Source organism: Zingiber officinale, chromosome 2B, assembly GCF_018446385.1.
Source record: "Zingiber officinale cultivar Zhangliang chromosome 2B, Zo_v1.1, whole genome shotgun sequence".
NCBI classification, from domain to species: Eukaryota; Viridiplantae; Streptophyta; class Magnoliopsida; order Zingiberales; family Zingiberaceae; genus Zingiber; species Zingiber officinale.
In genome coordinates, this window is record NC_055989.1 from 102,593,418 (window position 1) to 102,620,210 (window position 26,793).

Here is a 26,793-nt window from a genome sequence, read left to right on the forward strand (position 1 = left end):
TGCGAAGACTTTTACACTGTTTGTCTTTAGGTCTCCCTAATAGTTGCAACTCAGGGTTTGATGTTGTTTCTCCATGTCAAAATGTATTAATTGGCTGCTACATGAGACATGTCTATTTTTTCCTCTAATTATTTCTATTTTAACTAATATCTTACTCATTGTTAAAGTACATGATGATTTGTTGTTGACTTGCATACAAAAGAAGAGAAGTTTATTTACTATGTGTAGTTCTTTGTTGTGTGAACCTTAATCATTTTCTATTTATTTTAGGTTCTTCATAACATTGCTGTTGCAGAATACTTTTGAGATGATTGCACTGATCCTAGGAATCTCCTTGATGCATTAAACAAGGTTAAAGTAAGTTTACTGAATCACAGGTTATTGGTTTTTTGAATTAATTTATGAAGATAATTTCTCATCTTCGTACTGACATTCTTGAGGAAACAAATTATTAAACATTAAAGTTATAATCATATTAAACATATGATATTATATGACATGATTATACTTAACATGTATGATAAGGTTAAACATGATCTTTAGAATCATCCATTCTTCTATAGCAGAAAAATCTGTTGTTCCTTGGGAATCATGTCTTCTCCAAATCATGGTATTTTGAATATTGCTAATATTTTATTATCTATTTCATGTAATTTCACCATTTTCTCTATCTTTTTTGTCAAAGTTGGAAATAATTTAATCCATGTTTATCCATTCAGTCAATATTCTATGATTTCTTAAACTAGCATTGTTCTTGCAACTGAAAAGATATTTTACATGCACTCTTTGATTAATAACTATATTGGTTATAGGAGCAGAGTGAAGAGCTTGCGCATACTTTTGTGGACCAGATTGACTCTGAGAATAGCTGCTTAGGCTATATGGTTTCAGCGTCTAAAGCTAATAGTGCTTCAATTCATCAAAGTGCTGCTATAAATAGCAGTAGAGTTGTCCATGCCCAAGAGTTTGATGTTTCAGTAACACTGTTGAATATTGTATGTGGTTCAACGCATTTTGTCAAAATTTTTCTTTCCATAATTAGTGAATGAGTTAATAAATTGCTCTCTTCTTAGTATTTTTGTTAATTTGGCTCTTCACAGACAATCATTCTCTACCATATCCATGAGTATGCACAGTCATTATCTGTTCTCAAAAAGTTGTTCCAGAATATCGAGCCAATTGAAGAGGTATGCCTTAATTTAATCATCTTATGAGTTATTGATAAGATGATTCTTTTTATTCTGCCTTGCTATTTTTTCCTATGCAGCAAATATCTCTCCGTGTATGCCTTCTTCTACTGGATGTTGCATTATCTTGTGAAGATATTTTACAAGTCTCAGTAAGTTTATTTGTAATCAACACCTTTTACTTTTTTATTTTCCTCAATGATGTCTCTTTTATTTTTTTTTTAAATTCACAAAATAAAAGTGCTGCAATATCTATTTTTTTGTGTTGTTACAGTTTACAAATCTCAAGTACTCCAAAGTTGAAATTGATGAAGTGTGGTTCAAGTGGGTTGAATGCATGCTAGATTACATTTGAGTAGGAAAGGTATTTGATTTTTGAAAACTTTGGATGATGCATGCATTTGCATGGAATGTAAATTGCGGATGCTATCTTGATGTGTACAATATCTATAACCTTTTGATGTTGTAAAAAGAATATTTGTGTATTTTATGGATACTGATTTGATGTGTATAATATCTATTACCTTTTGATGTTGTAGGAAGAATATTTGTGTAATTTGTGGATACGGACTTAATGTGTACAATATCTATTATATTTTTATGTTGTAAGAATAATATTTATGTGTTGGTTACATGGATATTGACTTGGTGTGTTTAGATACGCTGATGTATAATAATAATAATATTAACTAAATTTTGTACCATTAAAATGTTGTATAATATCGATTTTTCACTGTTTCAGAAATCGAATCGGTGTCGTTAAACAATACTGATATTACATCGATTTTCTACCGCTGCCAAAATCGGTGTCATTAATTGATATTACATCAGTTTTACATCGTTGATGGAATTGGTGTTGTTAATATTACATCGGCCATAAACTGCTACCAAAACTGGTGTTATTAACATATATTACATCGGTTTTATACTGTTGTTGAACCGGTGTCGTTAAGTGATACCACACCGGTTCATAACCGATTCGAAAACCGATGTCGTTAAGTGATACTACATCGGTTATAACCCGATGTCTAAAATGACAGACCTTTTACATCGCCTTCATAGACATCGGTCGATTTTGTAATAGACAACGATGAAAAACCGATGTCTATGAGGGCTTTTCTTGTAGTGCAAGTTCAAGAAATGTGAATTCTGGCTAAAGAGTGTAACCTTCTTAGGTCATATCATATTGATGGAGGGAGTATCAGTGGACCCAAAGAAGATGGAGGCTATACTAGAATGGCCACGACCAACAATGGTTATCGAAGTTTGAAGCTTCTTAGGATTAGCTGGCTACTATAAGAAATTCGTCGAAGGATTTTCCTCAATAGCCATCCCTCTGACCAAACTCACCCAAAAAAATTCCAAGTTCAATTGGGATGAGAGATGTGAGAAGAGCTTTGAAACCTTAAAAGGAAAATTAGTGTCGACACCAATATTGGTTCTACCCACCGAATGCAAGAGTTTTACCGTCTATAGTGATGCTTCCAAAGGAGGTTTGGGGTGTGTGTTTATGCAAGAGGGCAGAGTGATTGCGTATGCATCAAGATAGTTAAAGTCATATGAGCAAAATTATTCTACCCATGACCTTGAGCTGGTTGTAGTAGTCTTCGCTTTAAAAATTTAGCGACACTACTTATACGGGGTTAAATGTAAGATATTTACTGATCACCAGAGCCTCAAATACTTATTTACTCAAAAGGAACTAAACATGAGGTAGAGATAGTGGATTGAGCTCCTCAAGGATTATAATCTCACTACCAATTACCATCCAAGAAAAGTCAATAAAGTGGTAGATGCTTTGAGCCAAAAAAACTTGGGAAAGATAATTCTTGCTTTAATGTTAGCCGAACCATGCATACGCGAAAGAATCCAAATGAGCCAAAACCAAGACCCTAATTTGATTAAACTCAAAGCCCAAGCATAGGATGGAAAAACTTCAGAATTTCAGGTAGATGGTAATAACACATTTTGGATGAGGGAATGACTATGTGTATCAGATGTTGACAACCTCCAAAAGGAAGTACTATATGAGGCATACAAATCTAAATTCTCAATTCACCCTGGAAGCACAAAAATATATAGAGACTTGAAGAAAAGTTTCTGGTGGAGTAGAATGAAGCGAGATATAGCAGACTTCATAGCTAAGTGTTTGGTGTGTCAACAAGTGAAAGTCGAACACCAGCGACCTGGAGGATTCTTACAACCATTAGAAATTCTATAATGGAAATGGGAATACATTTCAAAGGACTTTGTGATAGGGCCACCGAGATCGTGCTAGAGTCATGACGGTATATGGGTAATTATGGATAGACTTACCAAGTCAGCTCACTTCATACCAGTCCGCATAAATTATAATCTCGACAGGCTAGCAAATTTTTAGATGGATAACATAATGTGACTGCACCGAGTGTCAATGAGTATCTTGAACGATAGGGATCCAAGATTCGTGTCCAAATTTTGGAAAATCTTCCAACAGGCAATGGGCTCCAAAGTTACTCTTAACACAACTTACCATCCATAAACGGATGGGCAAATGGAAAGAATCATCCAAACACTCAAAGATATGCTACGAGCATGCGTGCTAGATTTTAGTTTAAATTGGGCTGACCATCTACCTTTAATCAAGTTTGCTTATAATAATAGATACCATAACAGTATTGGAATGACCTCGTATGAGGCACTGTATGGACAAAAATGTCGATCACCCTTATACTGAGATGAAATAGGAGAGAAAACTCTTATGGGACCCAAGCTTAACAAGCCACCGTGGGTAAGGTGGAATTTATTCGAGAATGACTAAAGACAGCCTGATCCTGTCTGAGAGCTAAGTCAACGAGCGCTGGGGATGTGGCGCTCCTGTTGAATGGTTGAGGACTCTGAAGGCGCAAGTCTCCTGCTGACGTAGACCTGCAAACACAACGCCGAGCCGGGGAGGGGTTCCCCGGCGACGACCCTCCGATGCTCAAGTAAGATCTCCGACGAAAAAAGAGTAGAGCAAAGAAACGAGAGCTGTAGCTACAGTATATATGTGTGCATATCTCCGTCAAAGTCTGGGAGTCCTTATATAAGGCTCCCAAAGGCGCGCGCACGCTCCCCGAGGCGTGCACGCTCCTCAAAGCATACCTGGAATGGATGTGTCAGAAAAGCGTGTCTGACGTCATGCCTTTAGTAGCATGATCATATCTCTGACGTGATAGTGGAAGTTTCCACCGTACGATTCCCTATCTGACCATGCTGCCATCCATGCCTCTTGTCGACGGCACTGGTTCCTAGGAAGATATCGCCAACTGCTCCCTTTGTCCTTTACCAGGCCGAGCGGAGGAACCGCTCGGCTAGTGCCTTTCCCGGGCTGAGTGAAGGAACCGCTCGGCTAACACCCTCCAGGCGACACCAAGGTCGGACCGACTCGGATGTTCGCTCGTCCGGTGGTTTGATGTCCGACTCCGCCCTGTCGAGCGAGGGAGCCTTAACTGCCGGGTTGATGTCATGTTCCTGGTTAGCCGAGCAGGGTGTCCGCTCGGCCTTCGTCTCTTCCTGCTTTGCCTTATGAGCGTCGGAAACTCGGCACCAGGCCGAGCTATCGAGATGCCGAGTCAGCTATTTTTCCTACCGCTCGGGAAGGTATCTCGCCCAATCGGCTGCCTACCCTAGATGTTGACCATCTTGACTTCCTACCGGGCAGGCCTCGTCTTACCACCGGATCACGTGCCTCCTCCTTAAGTCTAGTCGAAGGAGGCTGCAAGTTCGACTGACTGGACCAATGGCCTGGTGAACGATTGGTCGGTCGGCTAATAGATGAGTTAGATCCCGCTCGGTCTCCGTAGGACTGCTCTTTCTCCCTCGGTCAGTGCTTCGTGCCTTTGCACTTGGATATTTTGGATACTTTTCCTCTCCTCTTTCGGAAGGGCGCGAGCCGGTCCGCTAATGCTGATGCCATCCGAATCTTCCCGTGATGCGCACAAATTACTTCCATTAAGAGGAAATGCGTGTACTATATCCATGTCTTTTGAGGTCTAAGACAAGCCAAGTTTTGAGGACAAAACTTCACATAAGGAGAGAGGAATGTGAAGAGCAGTCGGATAATGGAAGGAGTGGAACTGATGGAGTTCGTGGGATGCGAAACACTTGGATAATGGAAGTAGCGGAAGGGATGAAATTAGTGGAATAATGGAAGGTGGAAGTAGTGTGGTTAGTGGGAGATTAAATCTTCATCCCCACCACTATAAATAATCTCACATCTATTGGAGGAAAGGTTTGACGGTAAGAGAAGACAGAATTCCCGACAGATTCATTTTAGGTAAGGAAGAAGTGGTCATCGCCGTAACAACTTCTAAGGAACGGGTAAGTGGACTTATTACGCAAATTCTAGATTTTTTGAAAGCAATAGTTTTTATTCTCTGAAAATTAATTTGTTTCACTTTTGAACATTTCTAATTACTGTTTACTGTTGTTTTTGAAATTTTGGGTACTAGACTGTACAAGTACCCTGTGATAATTTTGATATGATCAATTAAGTCAAGTTAGGTTTTGTTGTCTTTTGATGTCTTGTTCTAAGTATGCAGGAACTTAGGAGCACAGAAAGTCAAGCGAAAGATGCAACTAGTGAGAAGGACGGTACGGGAGAAAGTCGATAGGCTCGGTGCGTCCTAGGGACGAGGCGTTGTAGACGAGTACACTAGCAGACGAGAAGGAAGCATGCGGTGTTTTCGAGGGACAAGAAGCTGGAGCAGAAGGTTGCTCGAGAAGGTTGGAAAATAGGTTCGAGTGAGCCCTATTCTGGATGGCCGAAATCACCCAAGCAAGTGAAGTCGGAGAGAAATTCTCGGACAAAAAGTCAACACTATGTTGACTGAAGTCCAAGCGCCCAGAGCTACTCCGGGTGCTCTGACCACTTTGGGTCACCCAGGGGTGCCTTGATGCCCGCCTCATCGAGGAAGGGCGTCCGGGCTCCCTGACTAGGATGAAGCATTATTTGTGCCCGTTGTGTAGCCATTTGCGCAATGATAAGATTTGCCACGTTGGGGTGCCCGGACCATGCCACGTCATCAAATGATCTTTTTCGACCAGTGGACTATAAATGGAGCCCTGGTCTTCTCCTTTTTGAATAAAACACTCTATACTTCGAATTCTATTTAGTTCTTCACTTTTGAGCTTCATTTTCGTGTACGAGGTTTCTTCGCCTTCGATGTTTTGTTCGAGAAGGAGATTTTCTAACTGAGTTAACTTTTCTTGGAGTAGTAATCCTCTGATTACCAATCAAGTAAAAAGTCATTTGTCTCCTACTCGTTTTATTTCATTATATTTTGTTTAAAGTGTGTAATTGTGCTAAGCCCGATTGTTTGAGAAAGGTATTGGTTGATTTTATATTGTGTAGGGCAATTCATCCCCTTTCTTGTCGGCCGCAAGGGTCCTACAGATTGATCATGAACTAAATGGTAGGAATACGTATTTTGAATATGTCTGACTTCTGACTTCTATAATATTTCTGATCTCCGACCTCTCCTCTAGCAGGGATAATTCTAGAGGGTTGATATCAGTTAAGCCATGGGGAACATGATTTAATTTAAGTGCCCACGTGAAAATCTGTGACTATATTTTTTTTTTATTATTTTTACTACTGCTTCGCAAGAATTTTAGTATTTGTGGTTTATCCTCCGCCTGCTGAGTGATTCCCAAATCACTCACCCCCTTATAACCCATTTCAATTAGAGACAAAAGTGGTACTGAGAATGAGATCGAGGATAGAGAACAAGTCTAGTTCTGGGGATGGTGAACCAGCTCCAATTACAAATAGGAGGACTAGAATTCTGTTGTAGTTATGAGTTTCTTAATTTAGTTAGGGGAAGTAATTTTATTCATCGAACAGTGAAAATGGTATATTTTTTATGTTTAGAATGTAAAGACTGACTTTATATGACCATTACTATACTACCGAGGTTGGTTGTCTTCAAACTTTGGGTTGAAAGCAACGCCGATGTCAATCCCCGGTCGTGGGGCGTGGCAGATTGTCATCTCACTCGCCAACACTATCAAAATGGTACCATCACCATACTATTTGTCTCATCTTCTATACAAATTGTAGACTTGGTCACCAAGGCGGGGAAATGTTAGTAGTATAGGTGATTCTTATTATGTAAGGATAGACTAGTCTTTTATTATTTATTTATATCCATCTTTTCTTTGTAAGCCCTAGCCTTTGTAAGATAATTTGCTCACCTCTTTTTGCTGCTATCTCTCTCTTTATGTTGTCTATGACATTCTATTTGCCTTCTTTACTTTATTCACAAGAACAAGAACAATGATACAAAATCTCAAATTATAAATATACAGCATTGAAGTCAACAGTTTGCTTAAAATGAATTCACGTGATTTGAAAGATAAGCTGATATTTAAAAAAAATAATGCAAACCACAAAGTCAATGCAGAATCTATGCTGCAAATCAAATTTGTCAAATTATGAATACAACATCAAAAGAATTTGATGGCGTAGAATACAAGCACAATGTGGAGTCAGTCTGTCTACTACACAACTCTACAAACATAGACTGCTGGTTCGTCATCGATGAACAACTGCAGAAGTTGAATCATCTCATCAGCTGCAATACCTGTCGACACTTGACTCTCTGCTTCACAAGCAAGTCCAGTCACAGGCAGAAGCCAAATCATCTCATCTGCTGCAACGCCCTTCGACTCTCGACTCTGTGCTTCACATGCAAGCCCGGCGACTTTGGTTTTGTGTTTTCCTTCATAGATCTGTATAAATGTATGCAATGCCCAATCTTTTAATCAGCAGATATAGATGAGATTGAAATTATATTTCCAGTTACTGAGTGCAATTCTACTTGCTCACTTTTGAGGGATGAATGGATTGCTAAATTTTGGAAGGGGCTTCGCGTGAGGCATCATCGTCCTCCTCATTTGCTTCGTTGCCTTCTCTTCTTCGATCTAAGTAAGATAAAACAATAAAACTTTTGAACTCAAAGAGTGGGCTGTGGAGCATAAAGCCAGATGCTGCAAAATACGCTAAATAATTACCATCTTTACAGATTCCTGCTCCTCTCTAAGTCTCTTGTATGTCAATTCTTTGTCCTTTATCTGCAATAGTTTTAAAAATGACTTCAGTTGATTACTGGTGATGTAGGAAAATTCAACCCGACAGGTTCAGCCCAAATGTCATAAGCAGTGTAGTATATGATGCACGAGAGAGTGCTTACTCAAATGAAGCAAGATAATGAAGGCAACTAGAAATTAAGCAAAGATATGAGAAGGGAAAGCGCTGGCATTGCTGAGCGAAGGGGCCAAAAGGTATGAGCGAAGGGAAAGCGCTGGCATTGCTGGAAGGCTAAACAAGCACAATAACAAAGATATGCTCTTCAAGGAAAATTACCTTTTTATCAAAGGCTTTCCTCTGAAGAGCTCGATGATCTGCATGCATCACAAACTGCTGGACCTCAGTGAGGACTTTTCTCTCTCTTTGTGGAACTGGTAGAGGATCCCTGGTATTGCAACAATAAAAAGAGTCTTTTTTCAGTATCTCCTCATCAATAAATTTGTTAAGATTGAGTTTTTTTTTTTTTTTTTTTGGGGGTTGGGGTATATACTCTTTCATAACAGCCTGAGCTTTAAAATTCCTTCCTTGTGCCTCCTCTTTTTCCTTCTTTTCTTTCTCTTCTAACGCCTTCTTCATCTGTTCTTCATGCCTCACTAAGCTCTGTAATTGGAAGATTTCAGGCTTTGTACACTGCTTTGGCTCAGGTTTAGGAGGCATCTGCAATCAGACATGAAACTGATAAATACATGAGAGCCTGGATACATTACTCTACTCAATGAAATTGCTCGTACCACTGGAAAATCAGTAGTATATGGGTAAGTGCTTGCCCTTGGAATTCTGTTTTTCTCCTCTTCCAAATCTTTCTGAAACAGTTGCCCTGCAAAGTGCTTTTCTTTCTCAAGTCCTCGCTCCTGAAAGACGAATAATAGCAGAAAATTAATGGTTTATTGTCAAAAGAAGGGAGTCTAAGAACCATGAAAAGATGATTCACACACCTCTGTACGAAGATGAAAAGGATTTGGCTTTGTGATTTTAGGAACTTCTTTCTTGCCATGATAAGATTCAGGATGCAGTGAAAGCTTTAAAAAAAGTAAGATTTAGTATACTGTTTTGAACTTCAGTATATATCATAAATCATTCTGATGTGTACATTATCAAATAGATCCGCGACGGTTGGAGGACCCAATCTATCAGTAGTCGCAAAATGGAACTCCTGATGGATGGTTCTTCCTGGCTTTGGTTTACAAGATACTCCAATTTCCCCTTTGCTCTCAAGAATCTGTATGTGTTTGATTGGTAAGGTAAACAATATATGCACATGACTAAGCAGCATATTAAGATCATGCATTAAACCAAAGACCTTTTTATTAAGTGGTCTAGCCTTAAATTTTGGTATCTTTTGTAGCTCTTCCAACTCTATTTCCTGAGAGCTTCTAATCCTGTAAGTGCATTTCAATCTCGTTACCTGGCAGTGGTGCTGTGAATCAATTTGAATGAAATTTATAAGATGAGAAACTAAGCTTACTTTGAAGGTCGAGCTCGGAGTGATGTTTCAAGATGAGGTGGTCTTGGTTCAGTAATTTTCAAGGGTCTTATCTGACTCTGTCGGATTTAGAGAGAGAAATTTTTGACAAAGAACACCATTATAACAAAAATTATCAACTGTAGAAATCTACCTGGACAGAAGTATCCAATGAGGAAACTACTGATGAAGTCTCAGCATGATGATTTGCTCTCTCCATCGTCTTAAAATTGTATTCCTGTCATTTGTAGGATAAGTTAACAGAAACTGCGAACTTTTACACTACACCTGCCAAATCAAGAATACCTGGAAAACAGGTGTCTCTGGTATTCTTTTGGGTACTGCTGGTAGCACAGGTGCTTCAAGAATCTGCATAATCAAAGAAAAGACTTAACTGTAAACTTTATCCAGCTACTATAAAGGTTTTTGAAGGAAAGGAAACCTTCTTATTTAGAGGACGGGCTTTGAACTTGGGGATCTTTGCTAACATCTCTGCTTCTAGCTCTGCAGAACTTTTTATTCTAACTGCACGAACCCTGTGGGCTGTTTCAAGTTTAGGATCCTTTGGCCTGGTCAAGGTTAGTTTTGGTCTTCTTTGAATGACTGAAGAGGTGTCCTCCTGAATATGCCATGAGAAAGTGAAAGGGATCAATTTTAGCTGTGAAATGTAACTGACAAATCAAAATATCATCAAAAATCAGAAAAATCACCAAAAAGCTGTGAAATATGCATGTGATTGATCTACTCCTGTTGATAGGCCTTTACTTCGGATAACAAGCATGTCTCAAATGATGCATTGGCATGATCAATGTGTTAGGTCTCTCTGTGCTGTGTAGTTTAATACTATGATGGAAAAAAGGGTAAGCAAGTCATAATGCTGACATTCTTCAAAGGCATCCAAGATGGACCAACTATTCAAGCATGTCTGCTTACATGACTACTGTATATACTACACATAAAATGTATAGTTCACATAACTCCCAACCTATTCAATTTTCTTCAATAAAAAAAATCTATAGTGAGGTTTTTCAACACGAGAATTTATCAGTGATAAAAAAAGATCAGGAGAGACACAACAGCAACTGAAGTATCAAATAACACCGAACACATTCATGTATGCAATCAAACTAATATGTAATTACACAAAAAGTTATGCTAATGTGAATATCAATCATGTTAAATAATTCTAAATAATCAAGAGATCATTTAAGGTATGTAAAATCACACTGTGATAACAGAGTTCTAGATGAATGAAACTGACTTGTGAAAATGATCTAGTTTGAAAGAGACCCAAGTCCCTAGTCCTGGATTGAAACTGATTAACCATCTGTGCAGTAGATATAAATGGAGCCATTCCCTGTTTTACAGCATAAAACAAGTAGTTATTAGTGAAAAAATTGTTACATTGCAGGTTAGGGTATTCAACTAGTATATCAAATCACACAATCCTTACCTTCTCCGATGAATGTATATCAGTGCTTCTAGCCAAATTTAATCTTGACTTGTGATGTAAAACTCTATTTCTGACATTATGAATCTGAGGTAGTGATGTTAGAAAAGTGGCCATAAAAACAAATTCAAGGAGAAAGTATTAATTAACTAAAAATTATAAACCTGTCTGGCTTTCCCATAGTCCAATTTTTGCCTTTTCACGGCTTGATTTTCTTCTGAAACTTCATTAGCCAAAAAATTGTTTGCAACTAGGCCACTAGAAAACCTACTATCACAAGAACACCAATTAGATTGATCCATTATACATAATTTTTCTACTTAAGTTCATTATCGACACATGAACTTACTTAGTGCTGTTCTTTACTTTGTTGATTTTTGAAGAATGTGTAAGCGGCTTGGTTTTTGGGTTTGAAGCACAAGTCTGTTGAATGAAAAAGGCAATTTTCCTAGCTGTCAAGTTCTTTGAACTACCAGGTGCTACTTCTTTCACTGGCATTTTCTGAATTCTAGGAGTGCAAGATTCAACACTATCATTGTTCTTCACAATGCTGGATTCAGCCACTTTCTCTGAAGAATGCGCTTTAGAATTGCAAACTTCTGGTGCTTCTTTATGTGTTTCAAGTAGAGCGAAAGAAAATTAATAGAGGTAATAACTTATCCAAATTGATTGGCAATCCAAGGTTGTCTATGCTTCGTACCTGCAACTGGAGAAGCATCTAAAGGAACATCAGAACCCTCAGAAGAAGGGACTTCTTCCTTGCTGGAGCTATCAGAGGTTGCAGACCTATTACAGAAAATAAATCAGTCGGTTTTGATTTGCATGAATAGTGAGAATGAGGAGAACGAAAAATATATGTAAAAACAAAACCTTATCCCCTGCTGAGTAAGAATATTATTCTGGCAAAGGTTTACTTCAGAATCCTGGACATACAGCAATGTTATTTTATTAAAAAAAGAATCAAGAAAAAATTAATTAAAACAAGGAGAGTAGTCAGACTCAATTTCGTAATTTACCAACTCAGAAGAGTTTATCTTTTTCTCTACTTCTTGGTTTTGTGTATTGCCTACATTTGTTTCTGACTCAAGATTGTACTTAGAACTTCTGAATGCAAGAGCACGAAAAAGAACACAAGGGAGATTTCAGAAACTTTGCAGATTCAAAAGGATTTGTACATCCATAAACAATACAATTAAATTAAAACATCGGTTACAGTAGTGAATCCACTACCTTGCTATCTTATCTACTTCAGTTCTTGGCTCAGCTTGATGGCTATCTTCCTTTGAAATATCTGCCTAATTATTCAAAGAAAATAGAAATAAAAAAAGAATTATTTGGAAATTCACATTTCCAAATGAGCAACTGAGACTTTAACCTACACGTTTATTCTTCTGGAAACCCACCTTTTGCTCATCATCAACATTTCCAAAATCGCAGAGACTATCAATTTGAATAGACCTACCCTCTCTGATCTTTGGCATAAAAGCTAACGCAACAGGAGAAAACAAGGTTAAGCCCTAATTTGCAAGTGAAAGCTACCCCTAAATCCAAAGGCGGCAAATTATAGCTAAATAAAAAGCACGTACGAGAGGGAGCATAGCTGAGAGATGTCTCGAACCAAAGCTCCGCCTTCCTCATGTCCTCCTCCGTCTCGTCGTTGATGAAATCGAAGAATCTCGGCGCGGAGAACTCATACGTCTCGTCGATCTGCGGATCTTCCACTGCTCCGCCGGCCATCTGCGCCTTCTGGCGGTTCACTTCGGATGAGAGATTGAAAGGAAATGGCAGGGGGAAGTAATTAGGGTTTACGTCTTGAGTTGGTTCGTGGTGGGTAGGTGGACTGAAGTAGACGTTGGCGATCGCAACGGTCAGGAAATTTGAAAGTGCGAAGGTTGGACGAGCCAGGCCGAGCCAGGCTAGGACGATCGGTTAACTTGGGCTATCTCGGAAGCCCACCACTCAATAAAATTTAAAAATAAATGTTTACAAACAAATTTAATTATTAGTAAATTTAACTCTTAATATTTATAAAATAGAGCTCTTTATAGTCTGGATACAGAAGGGTGTTGTTGTGGCGAAGACGGCAGGAGCCATGGTAGGCTCAGGACTTTATCAATATAGAGCCGGCCAGCCAGGCCGCTCAACTCCAAACTAAGCTCGGGTCAAGTTAGATGACTCATGATTGCAATGACGGATTCAGAAATTCAAATATAGAGGAGTAGATCATGATAAATAAGGGGTAGTATCCTCCATCTCCACCGGTGAAACTCATAATACTAGGAGTTTCACCACCTATAAGAGGAGGCGACCGCCGATGCCACCCTCCCATTAGATCCGCCCCTGTATGATTGAACTTGGGTCAAGATCGACATCGAGAGGTACACTTATTTGTTATTCAAACTTTGACTTGAGAATGGATGAGGTGTCGTCAAAATTCACTTTGCCCTTATCAATTTGTCGTAGTCGAACACCTTTACTAGAGCAGACATTTACTCACCAAGTGCCTGGAGACTTGGATTGCTCGACTTGATAACTGTCGATTAGACAAAAACCGACTAGAGAGGAGCCGATTTAACTTACATCCGACCTAAGCGGGCACTCCGGCGATCTCCGTTGATCAGGTGTTTTAGATTATGATTTTCTGAATAATATCTGTGAAATTAAGGTTTTTTTTTGTCTCCTGGAAATTAGAGGGAAAAGACAATTAAGAATGACAAAAAAAAACAAAATTGCCTTTTAGTTTTTTAATATTTTGGAATAAATAATTGGTTAATAAACATGGTGTAGAAGAGGAAGCATTGCATGTGATGTGAAGAACCAGAAACGGTGCCTAAATGTTGCTATTCTCCTCCTCATAATGCGGAAAATTTATTATTGTCAATTTCCAAGCTTGTCTTGAATGGCCGGAAAAAAGTTAGTTGGTGAAAATTTAATTCATTCAAATTATATACTCTTTAATAAAAATATATTTTATTAAAAAATGATTAGACTTTTTGATTGTGCTTACAACATGTCTTTCGAATAATCAACACCCCAATCTCAAGGAATTATGAGCCATCCTAATTGTTACATCCAAAATCAGCAACTTAACCACCTAATTGTTCATTAATTCATTCCTGACCACTTCAATTTTGGAAAACCCAACTTTCATTTTTTTTAGCATTACAACCCAGCCAAAATCAGACTTCCCTACTTTCAAACTACCCCAAACATAGCCAAGGATAAAAACTTCAACAGGTAACCATAATTCCTATTCCAAAATCAGAATTGCACCCATAAACCCTCCAAAGTCTTTAAAATCCTTGAGCATATCTTTTAAGATTCACACTAAAACAAGATAAAAAATCAAAGTGCATCCAATAGCCGACCAACATAACCAACTTCATAAACTCCAAGAGCAATGATAGTCTCTTTCATAACTACTGAAACAAACTACTAAATTCATAGCCACAATCTTCTCATGAAACCATCCGAAACTTTCAAATTCTCCAACATATGCAAACCTTCCCCCGAACTTAAAATTTTGTCCAACCTAACTCATCAAACAATCAATCCAAAACTCTTAATGGAATTAAGGCAAAGTAAAGGTAGTAGAAGATAAAAGTGTTAATTGAGTAATGGAGCAGGAATCAAAGAATGTTCATTCATGCTTTGCATCATTTGAAAGGAAAATAAATAAAAAAAAATAAGAAAGAAATATCCTTCATCATGTTCATGCACACATATGGAATTGTAATTTAAAAAAAAAAAGAAAAATAAGTTCTAAAGTTCAATTATTATGAATACATATTATACAAAAAGAAAATAAAGAATAGGTGTATAGTAGTCTTCACTAGATAATTTGACAATCAACTCAGTTAATCAAATAGAATCCATTATTACACAAATCATTAATAGGTAGTAAAACATTCAATCATGTCAAATAATTTAGAATTTGACGGTGAAACTGAAAGAACTTTTACGATTCTTAAAGTATTACTACTTGGAAATGGAAGAAAAACATGCAGGTAATGAGAAGTATGAAGTAAAAATAATAATAATAATAATAATAATAATAACAACTACGAACTCCCCTTTATTCCTAAAAGTTATAGGTGTTTCAGAAGTAGAAGTTATGCTAGCAATGGGATGGTCCAAGTAGAAAAGAGAGCTATGCTCATGTGATAGGCATCGTGATATGCTCCCTTCATTGTTGTCGCATCGATGGTACTTACAGGTGGTTGGAGGTAGTTTAATTGAACAACCACTCCGAGAGCCCACAAAGATGGGAAGTACATCTCCCACACGCATGTGGAGTAAGAAAAGGATGGAACAACATTAGTCTCTACAAAGCACTGGTCGAGAAATGAATCACAACCAATAAAATCAATTACAAGTACCTTTATAAAATTTTCTAAAAGATCACAAGAGATACTAACCTTATCGTGCAAAAATATACTTGAGGTTATGGAAAAGTGAATGTGATCTTCTCTTGGTCAGGTAAAGTCCTGGCTCTATAGGTTTAGGTGGTGGTGCATCTAAAGGAAGTAATTCTTAGGACTTTACTTCTACAGCATAAATTCCTACACTTTGCATCATTAACAATATATATGTCATCAACAATTTCATCCAAAATTTTATTTACTTCATTATAATCAACATCTTCAATATCAACATTTTCATCTAACTTTTGAACATCACCACCTCACGATGAATCGCAGGAGTCCTATAGAGTAGCTGACTAAGAGTCAAGACTATCACGAGCTCTATAATTCATCTCCTCAAGCACGTCTATATCCGTAGGAATGATCTATAATGAAAGTTGGTTGGAGCCTTGTACTAACATCTCGTTGATGAATAATTCATTTGATCCATGTATATATGACAATTTTGAAATGATGCTTCAGTTCTCTACTGTTGCAATGTTATTTGTTGCTTGAGCGCTTCCAGTTATTGCATTGAGATTTTTTACTTGAGTTCTTTCACTAAAGTCTTGGAATGTTCCCCAAAAAGTTGACTCAATCTGTTGGAATGGTTGTAACCAGGTATGCATCGAGTTATTCTGAAATCCATATGAGATCTGGTATATTAGATATTGCTAAGTAAACTGGCTTTGTGCATCTTTATACCTATTTTGCCGTTGAGGTTGGAAGTATTGAGATTTAGGTTGATAATGCTAAAGTTGGAAGTATTGAGGTTCAGGATGATAGTATTAAAGTTGCTCAAGTTGATAGTACTGACTCTCCATTCTACTTTCAAAATGTCAAGAATATAAATTCATTGTTGCTCACAAAAGAAATTCTGTGACACTGAAACACTAGCAAACAAAATCAGAAGAAACATATAAGATCAAACATATGGATATATGAAAGTTAAAACACTTGCAACAAATTTTCTTTTCGATTTTTTTTATGGAAAGACAAAAACACAATCCCAAGATTACCAAACACCGCTAACATTTCCCAGCAACAATGTCAATTTTGATAAACATGTTATCGTGACACGTTTACAAACAATAATATCGAACCTTTTTACACTAACATAGTATAGGGATGACTTAAATCGTCTCTCACAAAGAATGTAGTCAGTGTATGATAAATCTTAAAATCGAATTGTTATTAGTTTTGGAGTTGGGTTTTAAGCAACAAAATCTAAGGACAATAAGAGAAACTAATGTCATTAATGGAAATGGAAAGTCACTAAACTATAACATGGACATTTATGGAAATGCAAGCACAACAATCGAATCTAACATATTGCACCAAATAAGAAATTAAGGAAACTTAATTGTGAACTCAAATCAATTCATGCAATTGGGGAACAAGAAATCTAAGCTAACCTTAACTATTGCGCTAAAAGAAACAAATAACAACAATCATTGTAACCCTAATTCCTCAATTAAGTAAGAAAATAAACCATCAACATGAACAATAATCTAACTTAAACTAAATACCATAACAAGAGGGCTTTAGAATGTAATGTATTAAGAAAACAAAGGTATTCCATCAAATGAATCTCATTGGTCTTTTAGGGAATCCCCTAAGTTTGGCTCGATCGGAAATTGGAGGCAGCTTAGTGATGATGATTGACAAAATCTCCACTTGAAATAGAGTTGACAACGAATTGGTTGAGTGGAAGGTGTTACTGAATCTTCTGAAAGAGTAGGGAATCCCCTTTCTTCTTTATAAGCTCTGATGATGGCACATCAACTTTGCGGTGATGCATGTTGAAGATCGGTCTAATGGAGAACGGATATGACGTCGATGATCTTGGCGTGAGGGGAATGACTAGGGAAGGGAATCCCCCTTTACCCTTGGATGATGGAAGAAGATGGATCACCGATTGTTGCTTATAGTCGGTGTAAGGATGGATGAAGTCGTCGATGTGAGATAGGCTCGCTAATGAAGGTAGATGGTTGGAGCGTCGGTGGCGATGTGTGGATGAAGTAGGGCATCCCCTAAACTTCTCTGATGGTGGATGAAGATGAATCAATAAGAAAGGTCATCCCCTTAACCTCCTATGGATATGGTGGAGGTGTCATCGGTGTGGAGAAAGAAGATGGAGTTGCAATGGAAGGAGGAGGATGAATTAGGAATTGAGTTTATTTAAACTTATTTAAGCAAATTAAATATTTTAAAATTTTTATATTTTAAAACATATTTATTTGATTAGTAATATAAATTTATTTATTTTATATTATGAATATAATTTATAATTTTTTCATCGATATTTATTTATTTATTTTAATTCAGATATTCAATTCTTACGATCCGATTAATTCTAGAGATGACTGATCTAATCCTAAAAAATTTATCATCACCGTTAAAATAAATCAAAAAATATTGATGGATCCTGACGAATTATGTAACATCATAAACTTTTTAAACTTTTCAAATATAATGTGACATTTAAATCCTCATTGTCTATGAGCTCGTCCTACCTATTGCATCATAACACCGGAGACTTATGATATTTATTCAATGAATATTAACGAGTTAATTAAACATATATATTATTTATTAATTTAATTTAATTATTTAATCTTATTTATTTATTTAATTTTATATATGTCAAACTAATATAAATGTACTTTTATCAAAACCTTGCAGACCTATCTGTCCTTTTGCCCATTTTGGCGCGTCTGATTGTTTGGATACAACGCATGGGGTCCATTCCGACGCGGTATAATAATTAAGGCTTAATTTAAGCAACGGGACAGGGACCAGCGTCTATGGGCTATGGAACACTGTCGTCGCTCACATGCACCCTCCGTCTCTTTCCCTTTCAAACTGGAATTTCATAAATATTAATAATTTCCCACCTCATTTCTCCTTGAATCTAAAGCCAACTTGTTAGTTCAATCATTTTTTTCTACTGCTGCATTTCGTCAGAGCATCCGGTCAATGTCGGTCGTCCTTCCCCAACTACTGATTCTTCTATGTTTTGCATGTTTTTAATGAAGGCAATTGAAGAATTGCCGTTTAGAATTTTAAGGACGCATTTGTTTTATATTTTACTCTCCAACGGTGACTGTAATATATTTTATAAATCAATATCACATAAATATTAATTTTCAGAGAATTTAAAAATCAAAATAACTGTAGAAGGGAAAAGGATGCAACGGTATATTTGAAATTTTCTAGACATCTAAAAATAGAGTATTAACAAATTAATGGAAACTATCACATGCATAAATTCTAAAATTAGCATCACAATCATACTGTATAAATAATAAAATCAGCACCATATTATTTTCGCTGGCAAGAGAGATAATAAGAAATTTAAAAAATGAAGTGTGCCTTTTAAAAATTTCACAACCACATTTGGTCAATTGCTGTTTTAACGAAACTAGAACACCACTGTAAGTTAATCTTACCGAGTTCAAGGGCAATTAAAATTGTTAAAAGTTTTTTTCAAAAAATATTTTGTAATTCTCTTAGAATATATGCGACTGATGGCAGGCACAGGCACTGCCAGTGGCAATACAGCTAGCACACATTCAAGTCGGGGAAGAAGCAACCAGAACATGTGCCAAGGATCTTCCAAGCAAGTCACGCTCCATCTAAGAACTCCAATAACAAATCTTGCCGAACAACGTCACTTAGTAATGTGAATCATTACCGACCAACCTCAGTAAATTCACAGCACCCTCCCAATGACAGATGCATAAGTAGCACTTGGTCTTCCTCATAATCCTGTCATGAGTCCGTTCTTGGACTAGCATTTCTCCTCGATCTCTTTCTTCCCTGTTCATCTTCATGATGATGGGGAAGAGCAGCCTCCTGGCCTCTTTCCTCTCTCTGCTTCTCTTGCTGTCTTCTTGTGTTGGGGAAAACCCCTACAAGTTCTTCACCTGGAATGTGACCTCCGGCGACATCTGGCCTCTTGGTGTCAAGCAACAGGTGTGCGTTTCTGTTTTTTTTTTGTTAGAATTTATTCTTGTTCTTTGGATCAATGGCCGGTTTTGTTTTTTCCGAGACAGGGGATTTTGATCAACGGCCAGTTCCCAGGGCCACTGATCGATGCCGTCACCAACGATAACATCATCATCAACGTCTACAACAGCTTGCCTGAGCCCTTCCTCATTTCATGGTAACTCTTGCTCCATTTCTGCTCCTCTTCCAGTTTCATCATCTGCAATTGCTCGGCAGGAATGGGATACAGCAGAGGAGAAACTCATGGGAAGATGGTGTTTATGGCACCAACTGCCCGATCCCTCCCGGCGGTAACTTCACTTACGTGATGCAAATGAAGGACCAGATCGGTAGCTACTTCTACTTCCCCTCGCTGGCTTTCCACAAGGCCGCCGGCGGATTCGGCGGCATCAGGATTCTCAGCCGGCCAATGATTCCAGTCCCGTTCCCTCCTCCTGCAGATGATTACACCCTTTTGATCGGCGACTGGTTCAAAGCTAACCACACCGTGAGCTCCAACTTCTCACTTATTCTATCAAATCGCCATGGCTGATGGTTTTTAAGCTTTTACAGGACTTGAGGTACTTGTTAGACAGTGGCCGAGATCTCCCTTTCCCGGACGGCCTCTTGATCAATGGCCGAGGACAGTATGGAAACACTTTCACCGTCGAGCAAGGTAAAACCTATCGTTTCCGGATATCGAACGTCGGACTGGCAACGGCACTGAACGTAAGAATTCAAGGACACACGATGTTGCTGGTGGAGGTGGAAGGATCACACACCCTGCAAAACACTTACTCTTCCTTCGATCTCCACTTGGGCCAGTCCTGCTCGTTTCTGGTCACAGCCGATCAGCCACCGATGGACTACCTCATCGCCGTCTCGACGCGGTTCACCAGCACCGTGCTCTCGACCACCGCCGTCTTCCGATACAGTAACTCCGGCGGGAAGTCGGCCGGCCCGCCACCGGGAGGGCCGACTATCGAGATAGACTGGTCGCTCAACCAGGCACGATCCATTAGATGGAATCTGACCGCAAGCGGACCGAGGCCAAACCCACAAGGTTCGTATCATTATGGACTTGTGAACACCACAAGAACCATCAGGCTTGCCAACTCTGCTCCGGTCATCAACGGCAAGCAGAGATACGCAGTCAACAGCGTCTCCTTCATTCCGGCCGATACGCCGCTCAAAGTGGCCGACTTCTACAACATTCAGGGAGTCTTCACGCTGGGAAGCATTCAGGACAGCCCGACTTATGGACCTGGCTATTTGCAGACCTCGGTCATGGCGTCTAACATGCGAGATTACGTCGAGATCATCTTTGAGAACGGGGAGGACACCGTGCAGTCATGGCACATCGACGGATACTCCTTCTGGGTTGTTGGGTGAGGATCGCTGCCAATTTGTACGAACGCTGATTTAGCGTTATGGTCACTGATTCTTCGAGTTTCAGATTGGACGGAGGGCAATGGACGCCGGCGAGTAGGGATGGTTACAATTTGAGAGATGCAGTAGCTCGATGCACAGTTCAGGTGAGGAAAATGGTCGATTCAAAATTGTCGATTGAGAGGAAGGTGCTCACTGTTGTGAATTTGGGTTTCGCAGGTATACCCCAAGTCGTGGTCTGCGATCTACATGCCATTGGACAACGTCGGAATGTGGAACATCCGGTCGGAGAACTGGGCGAGACAGTACTTGGGGCAGCAGTTCTATCTCCGAGTCTACTCTCCGGCCAACTCATGGAGGGATGAGAATCCGATTCCGAGGAACGCCCTCCTCTGCGGCCGGGCATCGGGTCGTCGAACAAGGCCGCTCTGAAACCGTCCATGCAAGCTTTCAGATATCGTCGTTGTCACGAGAGGGTGACAAGCTTGAAGAGAGCTCTCAGTTCATGTCTCAGCTGTCATATGCTTCACCACATTGATATGAAGACTTTTACTCTCTTTTTCTTTTTCTTCTGTTTCTTCTACTGCATCTATCTTTGGCATTGAGAATTTGGTTTGGCCATGAAGCATGGCCTGAGATGAAAGCAGAAATGTGATATGAATGTTCAAAACTGAGTTTCATAATTAAACAAGAATATGGATAAATTATTTGCTGATAAATAGTTATTCAAAGTTCTAAAATTTATCCAGGACAGTAATTTAATTTAATTTAATTAATTGTTTCATTTAATCAATGTGATATATATTGAACGAACATAAATAAATTCCTACCAAGTCTAATACCAAGTTTGTTAAGTTTGTTTGCGAATGTTAGATTCATTTACCATCTTAAATTTATTTGCATGATTCAATTGATGAGCATGGTCTATTAAATGTAAGAATGCTAAAGGTCCTCGTGATTTGTGTGTAAAACACAGTAAGAATGAAGGCTGAAAGCACTGATTTCTGTTCACAAGAGAAAGATACATTATGAACCAAATTTTATAAATTGAACCAGGTTTTCCTTTTTGTCAGTTCATGAAACATGAACAATGACAGGATGAAACATATTCTATCACCACCCCTCTTGAATCACAATGAAGACAATAAAATATCAAGAAACTCCATTAATCTTCGATGGGTTTGGTCTTGGCCAAACAAGTTGCATAAGCTTCACTCTTTCTGTATTCCGCTCCTCATCATAGAACAGAATTCGTCATAGTTGATCTTTCCATCCTGCAGTCAATTTGGAAGTAAGTAAAAGCTTCAGGCATAAAAGTGCAACTATTTGCAAAGTTTAATGAAAAGTTTTACATTGTCTCTATCAACTTCTGATATAATTTCCTTGATAGTTTCTGCATCACCCATTCCTTGTTCTTTCATGGCTGATTCCAGCTCATCTCTTGTAATAAACCTGTCAAATGTAGTCGGTAAAAGGTGAAATTGGTGTACTAAACAAAACAATGCAGTAAATTTTCTTTGTCAGTTACTAACCCACTGTTGTCTTTGTCAAAGTACTGAAAGGCTTTGTATAAATGCTCATCCCTTTCTAGTTTATGCCGGTGCATTGTAGCGGTGATGAATTCAATGTAGTCGATGGTTCCATTTCCATCGACATCAGCCTGCAAAGAGACCCACAAGTAAAGCTCAAGAAAACTGAAAATGAACATGAAAAACTTAGTGTGCAAATCCATCTTACAGCTTCCACGAGCTGCTTGATTTCAGTCTCTGATAGCTTTGAGCCAAGTCGTGCCAATCCTGTCTTTAGCTCTTCATATGTGATTGAACCATTCTTGTCGGTGTCCATGTTGCTAAACATCTGCTTGAGTCCTTTGATTTCCTCCTCGGAAAGGTTTTCAGCAATCACCTATTATCAGAATCATCAAAATATGTCCTAACACGAAAATCGACTAGTGGCACGAGTATCTTCTTGTTAAAACCTTTAGTGCCATCTTCTTAAGTTTGTTCATTGCTTTGAATTGCTTCAGCCTTATAAGCACTGCACTGTCTATAGGTTTATCAGATGCCTCTCCACCTTCTTTGAGCCATGGATGTTCTGCAAAAATCAATCCCTTACTCAATGCAAAGATTCTAGGTGTAATATGCACAAGAAATAAATAAAAATCTCCATGAAACACAGACGAAGGGCTTCGGATGCTGTAATTCTTTTCTTTGGATCCATGGTTAGCATCTTCCCAATTAGATCTTTGGCACTGCTTGATATTGTTGGCCAAGGAGTACTTTCAAAGTCGAATTCCCCCTTCGAAATGGCATCGAATATCCCTCTTTCGGTTTCTGGAATAGCAGAATAGAAGAGCAAAACAGAAGAACATGAACAACTGCATTGTAAAGCAACAAAGTAGAATTGAGAGTTTTCAGATTTTACCAGCCCAAAAAGGAGGAACACCACTGAGTAGGATGTACAAAATCACACCTGCGCTCCATACATCGATCTCCTTCCCGTAACGTTGCTTTAGAACTTCAGGAGCAATGTAGTAAACACTTCCAACCATGTCTTTGTACACTTTTCCTGGAACGAGATCAATCAAAGGGCAATAAGCATAGATTTGATGATATGTAGTGCACCTAGTAGATTTGATAACAAAGTATCAACTCTGCAAAACAATAGCTCTAACTATTCTGCAATCACTCGCCATCTTTCTTTCATTCTAGTATTTGGAAAATGTAATATTCCAAGTGGCTAAACCATAGGATTGTAGATAAACAAAACATCCGTAAGCAAACTTAGTGTTCGGCTTGATAAAAGCTTGCTTACGTTCATTCAATGTAGACAAGGTCAATTAAATGAACAAATATAAACAACTCATTAAAAAATAAATAAGCTTGAACATATACATACATGTTCCTCTCGTTAATGTTCAATAAAATTGTGAGCTGTTCACTAATGTTCATGAACAAAGCTCTTATTAAACTTGCAAATAGACAAAGCAACTCTCAAAATGTAAGAACAGCTTAATTATAATATTAAGCTCACTAACCAACCAAATAAGTTTAAATTCAAAGCTCAATAACATCTAAATAAAACAAACTCAAGCTCAGCTCATAGAAAAGAAATCTAGTCAAGTTTGAATTTTAAACTCAATTGATTTGATTTAACTCGGTTAGCTTGAGCAAATTATCAATTAATTAAAGCATCAACAATAAGCAGCACGTGGCTTGGAGTTTTGGCATCAATAATTAAAGCCAGTGGTGGCAGATGAACTCACCTTCCTCGATGAAGACGGAGAGGCCGAAGTCGGTGGCCTTGAGCATGGCGTCCTCGTCGTTAGTGGTCAGCAAGAAGTTCTCCGGTTTCAGATCCCGGTGCATCACCCCCATGAAGTGGCAGGTGTTCACCACTCCCACCACCGCCCGGCCCACCGCCGCCGCCTCCCGCTCCGAGTAGTCCCCCTTGGCGCTGATCCGGTCGAAGAGGTCGCCGCCTGCGCAGAGCTCCATGACCACGTTCACCGAGTTGCGGTCCTCGTACGCGCCGCGGAACTCCACGATGTTGGCCTGCCCGCTCAGGTGCTGCATGATCTGCACCTCCCGCTTCACGTCGTCTCGGTCGCTCCGGCGGGAGAGCTTGCGCTTGGAGATGGACTTGCAAGCGTAGGTGGCGCCGGTGGCGCGGTCGGTGCACACGTACGTGACGCCGAACTGGCCGCGGCCGAGCTCCTTCCCCAGGGAGTAGAGTGACCGCACCTCCTCGAACGGCTTCCCTAGGATGGTGCTGGCGCCGGAGGACGGAGGTGGAGGGGTACGGGGACTCTCCTTCGTTGCTTCCACCGCCACTGCCGGCGGAGTTGGCTCTTGGGAGAAGTAGCCGTCGATGTCTCTGGTCGCAACGGTATGCTTGCTTTTGCTTCCACAAAGACCCATTTTTCTGCAATATCAACAGAAAAAAGGGAGAAATTCAAGAGAATTCACATTATTTCTTGAAAATTCACTGAACTAATCGGGGAAGATAGCAGGAATAAACCAGATCCCAGTACAATTTACAGTGAATTGAAAAAAAAAAAACAAAAGAAAGAAAAATCAACTGTATTTGCAGAGTCAAGAACAGAGCAGGGAATGAAAACAAAGATCATGCACTACAAAGCCGAACCAGCTGCTGGAGAAACTCACTGAACGATCGAAGCAAGAAAGAAAGCAAGAAGGGGAAAAGGGAGTGAGCTCCGAGAGTTGACATTACCTTTGAGGAATTGAAATCAGAATTGCTTCCCAAAAGCTGGATTGATTGAATCTGTAGGATTGGGTGAAACTTAAGGAGAGAGAGTTGAGGGAGTGGGGAGACTTAATTAGAAGTGGTGGGGGAGGGAGCAGATGAAGGCCGCTGCGGAAAGATAAGCAGCAGCCTGGCAACAACCTTCACTATCCAGTCTAATTTTAATTTTTTTTTATTGTTTATTTTTCTAACAATATAAATAAATTTGGTATTAAGACCGATATTTTTATGATTTCTAAATGACAGTCCTTTAATTTATTCGGCAATTGACCAAAGATGCATCTAGGTTTTTAAATTGATTAAAAGGCCTATTTTGATATTTATCAAATAACATATCTTTTGAAATAAATTTAACTTTTCTATCCTTTTTTTCCCTCTTTTCTCCTTCCTCGCTCCTATATCTAAAGCATCTCTTATTTTCAACTCTTCTCTTTCTTTTGTTTTTTTGGTATGCATATATAATATAAGTCTATATATAAATTATATCATACCCACGATATTTAAGATTTAATTGATTTTTTAATAACATTAAACAATGAATAATATATTTGAACTCCTTTTAATTTCAAAAATTCATAGAAACTGAAATAAATATAATCAGAGCTCTCTAGATCCATTAGTAAATTTTGGTCAAAATTCATTGATAGCCCTAGAAACCTTAGATTGTACACATTTCAATTCCTTTGGATTTCTTGGGTTGCAACAAGTTTAAATATACTATTCATTGTTTATTTTTATTTCTTAGATGTGTTAAAATGTAATAAAAAGAATCATCAAAAATCTTCATGTTGGACCTAATATGTATAACGTGAAGATTTTTACTGATTCTTCTTTATTATATTTTAACACATTCGAAAAGTCAAAATAAATAATAAATAGAATATTTAAATTCCTTATAATCTTAAAAATTCAAAGAAATCGAAATGGGTACAATCTGATAAGTGAGTTTTGACTGAAATTTATTGATAAACGTAGAGAGCTCTGATTGCACATATTTCAGTTTCTATGGATTTCTAAGATTGTATGGAGTTCAAATATGTTATTTATTATTTATTTCAGCTTCTCAGAGGTATTAAAAAAAATAAGGAAGAATCGATAAAAATCTCTATGTTGGACCCGATATAAAATCATATCAGGCTCATATATTGGGCTTGATATGAAATTAGGTCTGATATGATTCAACATTGAAATTTTTTTTATAGCCGACCTCTTAAATCATTATATCATAAAATCTTCCTTATATATTGATCATTGATTAAGATGTGTGTTATTACTTCAACCATTGCATAGTTATGAAACGGAACAAGTCTTCAAACCTTGCTGAATTTAGCTTCAGATATATATACTTTTGAACTTTGGTTATGCGGGTGTTGAGACTGTTCAGTTTGAGAATCGAGTGGAAAAATTTATCGGGTTAAACTTTTATTGTTAGATGGGAAAATCTGTTCACATATTGGTGTAGTTTAAAACTTTTATAGCAATTTTTGAACTCTGATTAGGTGTGTGTTGAGAGTGTTCAGTTTGAGGAATGGTTG

General features: G+C 38.4%; 3 protein-coding genes across 9 annotated transcripts; 1 reads left to right on the forward strand and 2 right to left on the reverse strand.

The window, feature by feature from the left end:
- Window positions 1-7,558: 7,558 nt before the first annotated feature.
- LOC122046576 (protein TPX2-like) lies at window positions 7,559-13,029 on the reverse strand. Of its 7 annotated transcripts, none has more exons than XM_042607339.1 (23): window positions 12,797-13,029; window positions 12,590-12,696; window positions 12,441-12,505; window positions 12,227-12,311; window positions 12,081-12,133; window positions 11,911-11,996; window positions 11,560-11,818; window positions 11,375-11,480; window positions 11,214-11,297; window positions 11,022-11,117; window positions 10,203-10,379; window positions 10,067-10,129; window positions 9,915-9,998; window positions 9,764-9,840; window positions 9,599-9,677; window positions 9,389-9,517; window positions 9,234-9,317; window positions 9,030-9,149; window positions 8,789-8,955; window positions 8,575-8,683; window positions 8,223-8,282; window positions 8,038-8,132; window positions 7,559-7,940 (listed from the first exon to the last, which is right to left on the reverse strand). In XM_042607339.1, exons 1-23 carry the CDS (start codon window positions 12,945-12,947, stop codon window positions 7,850-7,852), a joined length of 2,427 nt encoding a protein of 808 aa, XP_042463273.1. In that variant the 5' UTR covers window positions 12,948-13,029; the 3' UTR covers window positions 7,559-7,849. The 7 variants fall into 7 exon arrangements, with proteins under 7 accessions (XP_042463273.1, XP_042463275.1, XP_042463274.1 ...); XM_042607341.1 differs by having other exon boundaries at window positions 7,560-7,940; window positions 12,614-12,696; XM_042607340.1 differs by having other exon boundaries at window positions 7,560-7,940; window positions 12,227-12,314; window positions 12,614-12,696.
- Window positions 13,030-19,164: 6,135 nt separating this feature from the next.
- Window positions 19,165-21,711, forward strand: LOC122046578 (L-ascorbate oxidase homolog). Its single transcript, XM_042607345.1, has 6 exons — window positions 19,165-19,591; window positions 19,672-19,781; window positions 19,841-20,111; window positions 20,177-20,991; window positions 21,060-21,138; window positions 21,212-21,711. Exons 1-6 carry the CDS (start codon window positions 19,448-19,450, stop codon window positions 21,422-21,424), a joined length of 1,632 nt encoding a protein of 543 aa, XP_042463279.1. The 5' UTR covers window positions 19,165-19,447; the 3' UTR covers window positions 21,425-21,711.
- Window positions 21,712-21,974: 263 nt separating this feature from the next.
- Window positions 21,975-25,387, reverse strand: LOC122046579 (calcium-dependent protein kinase 19-like). The gene is made up of 9 exons (XM_042607346.1): window positions 25,226-25,387; window positions 24,258-24,916; window positions 23,417-23,560; window positions 23,173-23,325; window positions 22,971-23,086; window positions 22,730-22,897; window positions 22,525-22,652; window positions 22,345-22,444; window positions 21,975-22,266 (listed from the first exon to the last, which is right to left on the reverse strand). The coding sequence occupies exons 2-9, from the start codon at window positions 24,910-24,912 to the stop codon at window positions 22,204-22,206; spliced, it is 1,527 nt and encodes a 508-aa protein (XP_042463280.1). The 5' UTR covers window positions 24,913-24,916; window positions 25,226-25,387; the 3' UTR covers window positions 21,975-22,203.
- Between the last annotated feature and the right edge of the window lie 1,406 nt (window positions 25,388-26,793).

Coding starts and splice junctions, on each gene's coding strand:
- LOC122046576 (XM_042607337.1), bottom strand. CDS start 12,947: ATGGCCGGCGGAGCAGTGGAAGATCCGCAGATCGACGAGACGTATGAG. Junction 10,380..11,021: donor AAACTAGATCATTTTCACAA/GTCAGTTTCATT, acceptor TGGCATATTCAG/GAGGACACCTCTTCAGTCAT. Junction 8,133..8,222: donor AGCAGGAATCTGTAAAGATG/GTAATTATTTAG, acceptor TATCTTACTTAG/ATCGAAGAAGAGAAGGCAAC.
- LOC122046578 (XM_042607345.1), top strand. CDS start 19,448: ATGATGATGGGGAAGAGCAGCCTCCTGGCCTCTTTCCTCTCTCTGCTT. Junction 20,112..20,176: donor GGTTCAAAGCTAACCACACC/GTGAGCTCCAAC, acceptor AAGCTTTTACAG/GACTTGAGGTACTTGTTAGA. Junction 21,139..21,211: donor TAGCTCGATGCACAGTTCAG/GTGAGGAAAATG, acceptor TGGGTTTCGCAG/GTATACCCCAAGTCGTGGTC.
- LOC122046579 (XM_042607346.1), bottom strand. CDS start 24,912: ATGGGTCTTTGTGGAAGCAAAAGCAAGCATACCGTTGCGACCAGAGAC. Junction 23,561..24,257: donor CTCCGTCTTCATCGAGGAAG/GTGAGTTCATCT, acceptor ATCTCGTTCCAG/GAAAAGTGTACAAAGACATG. Junction 22,445..22,524: donor TTTGACAAAGACAACAGTGG/GTTAGTAACTGA, acceptor TACATTTGACAG/GTTTATTACAAGAGATGAGC.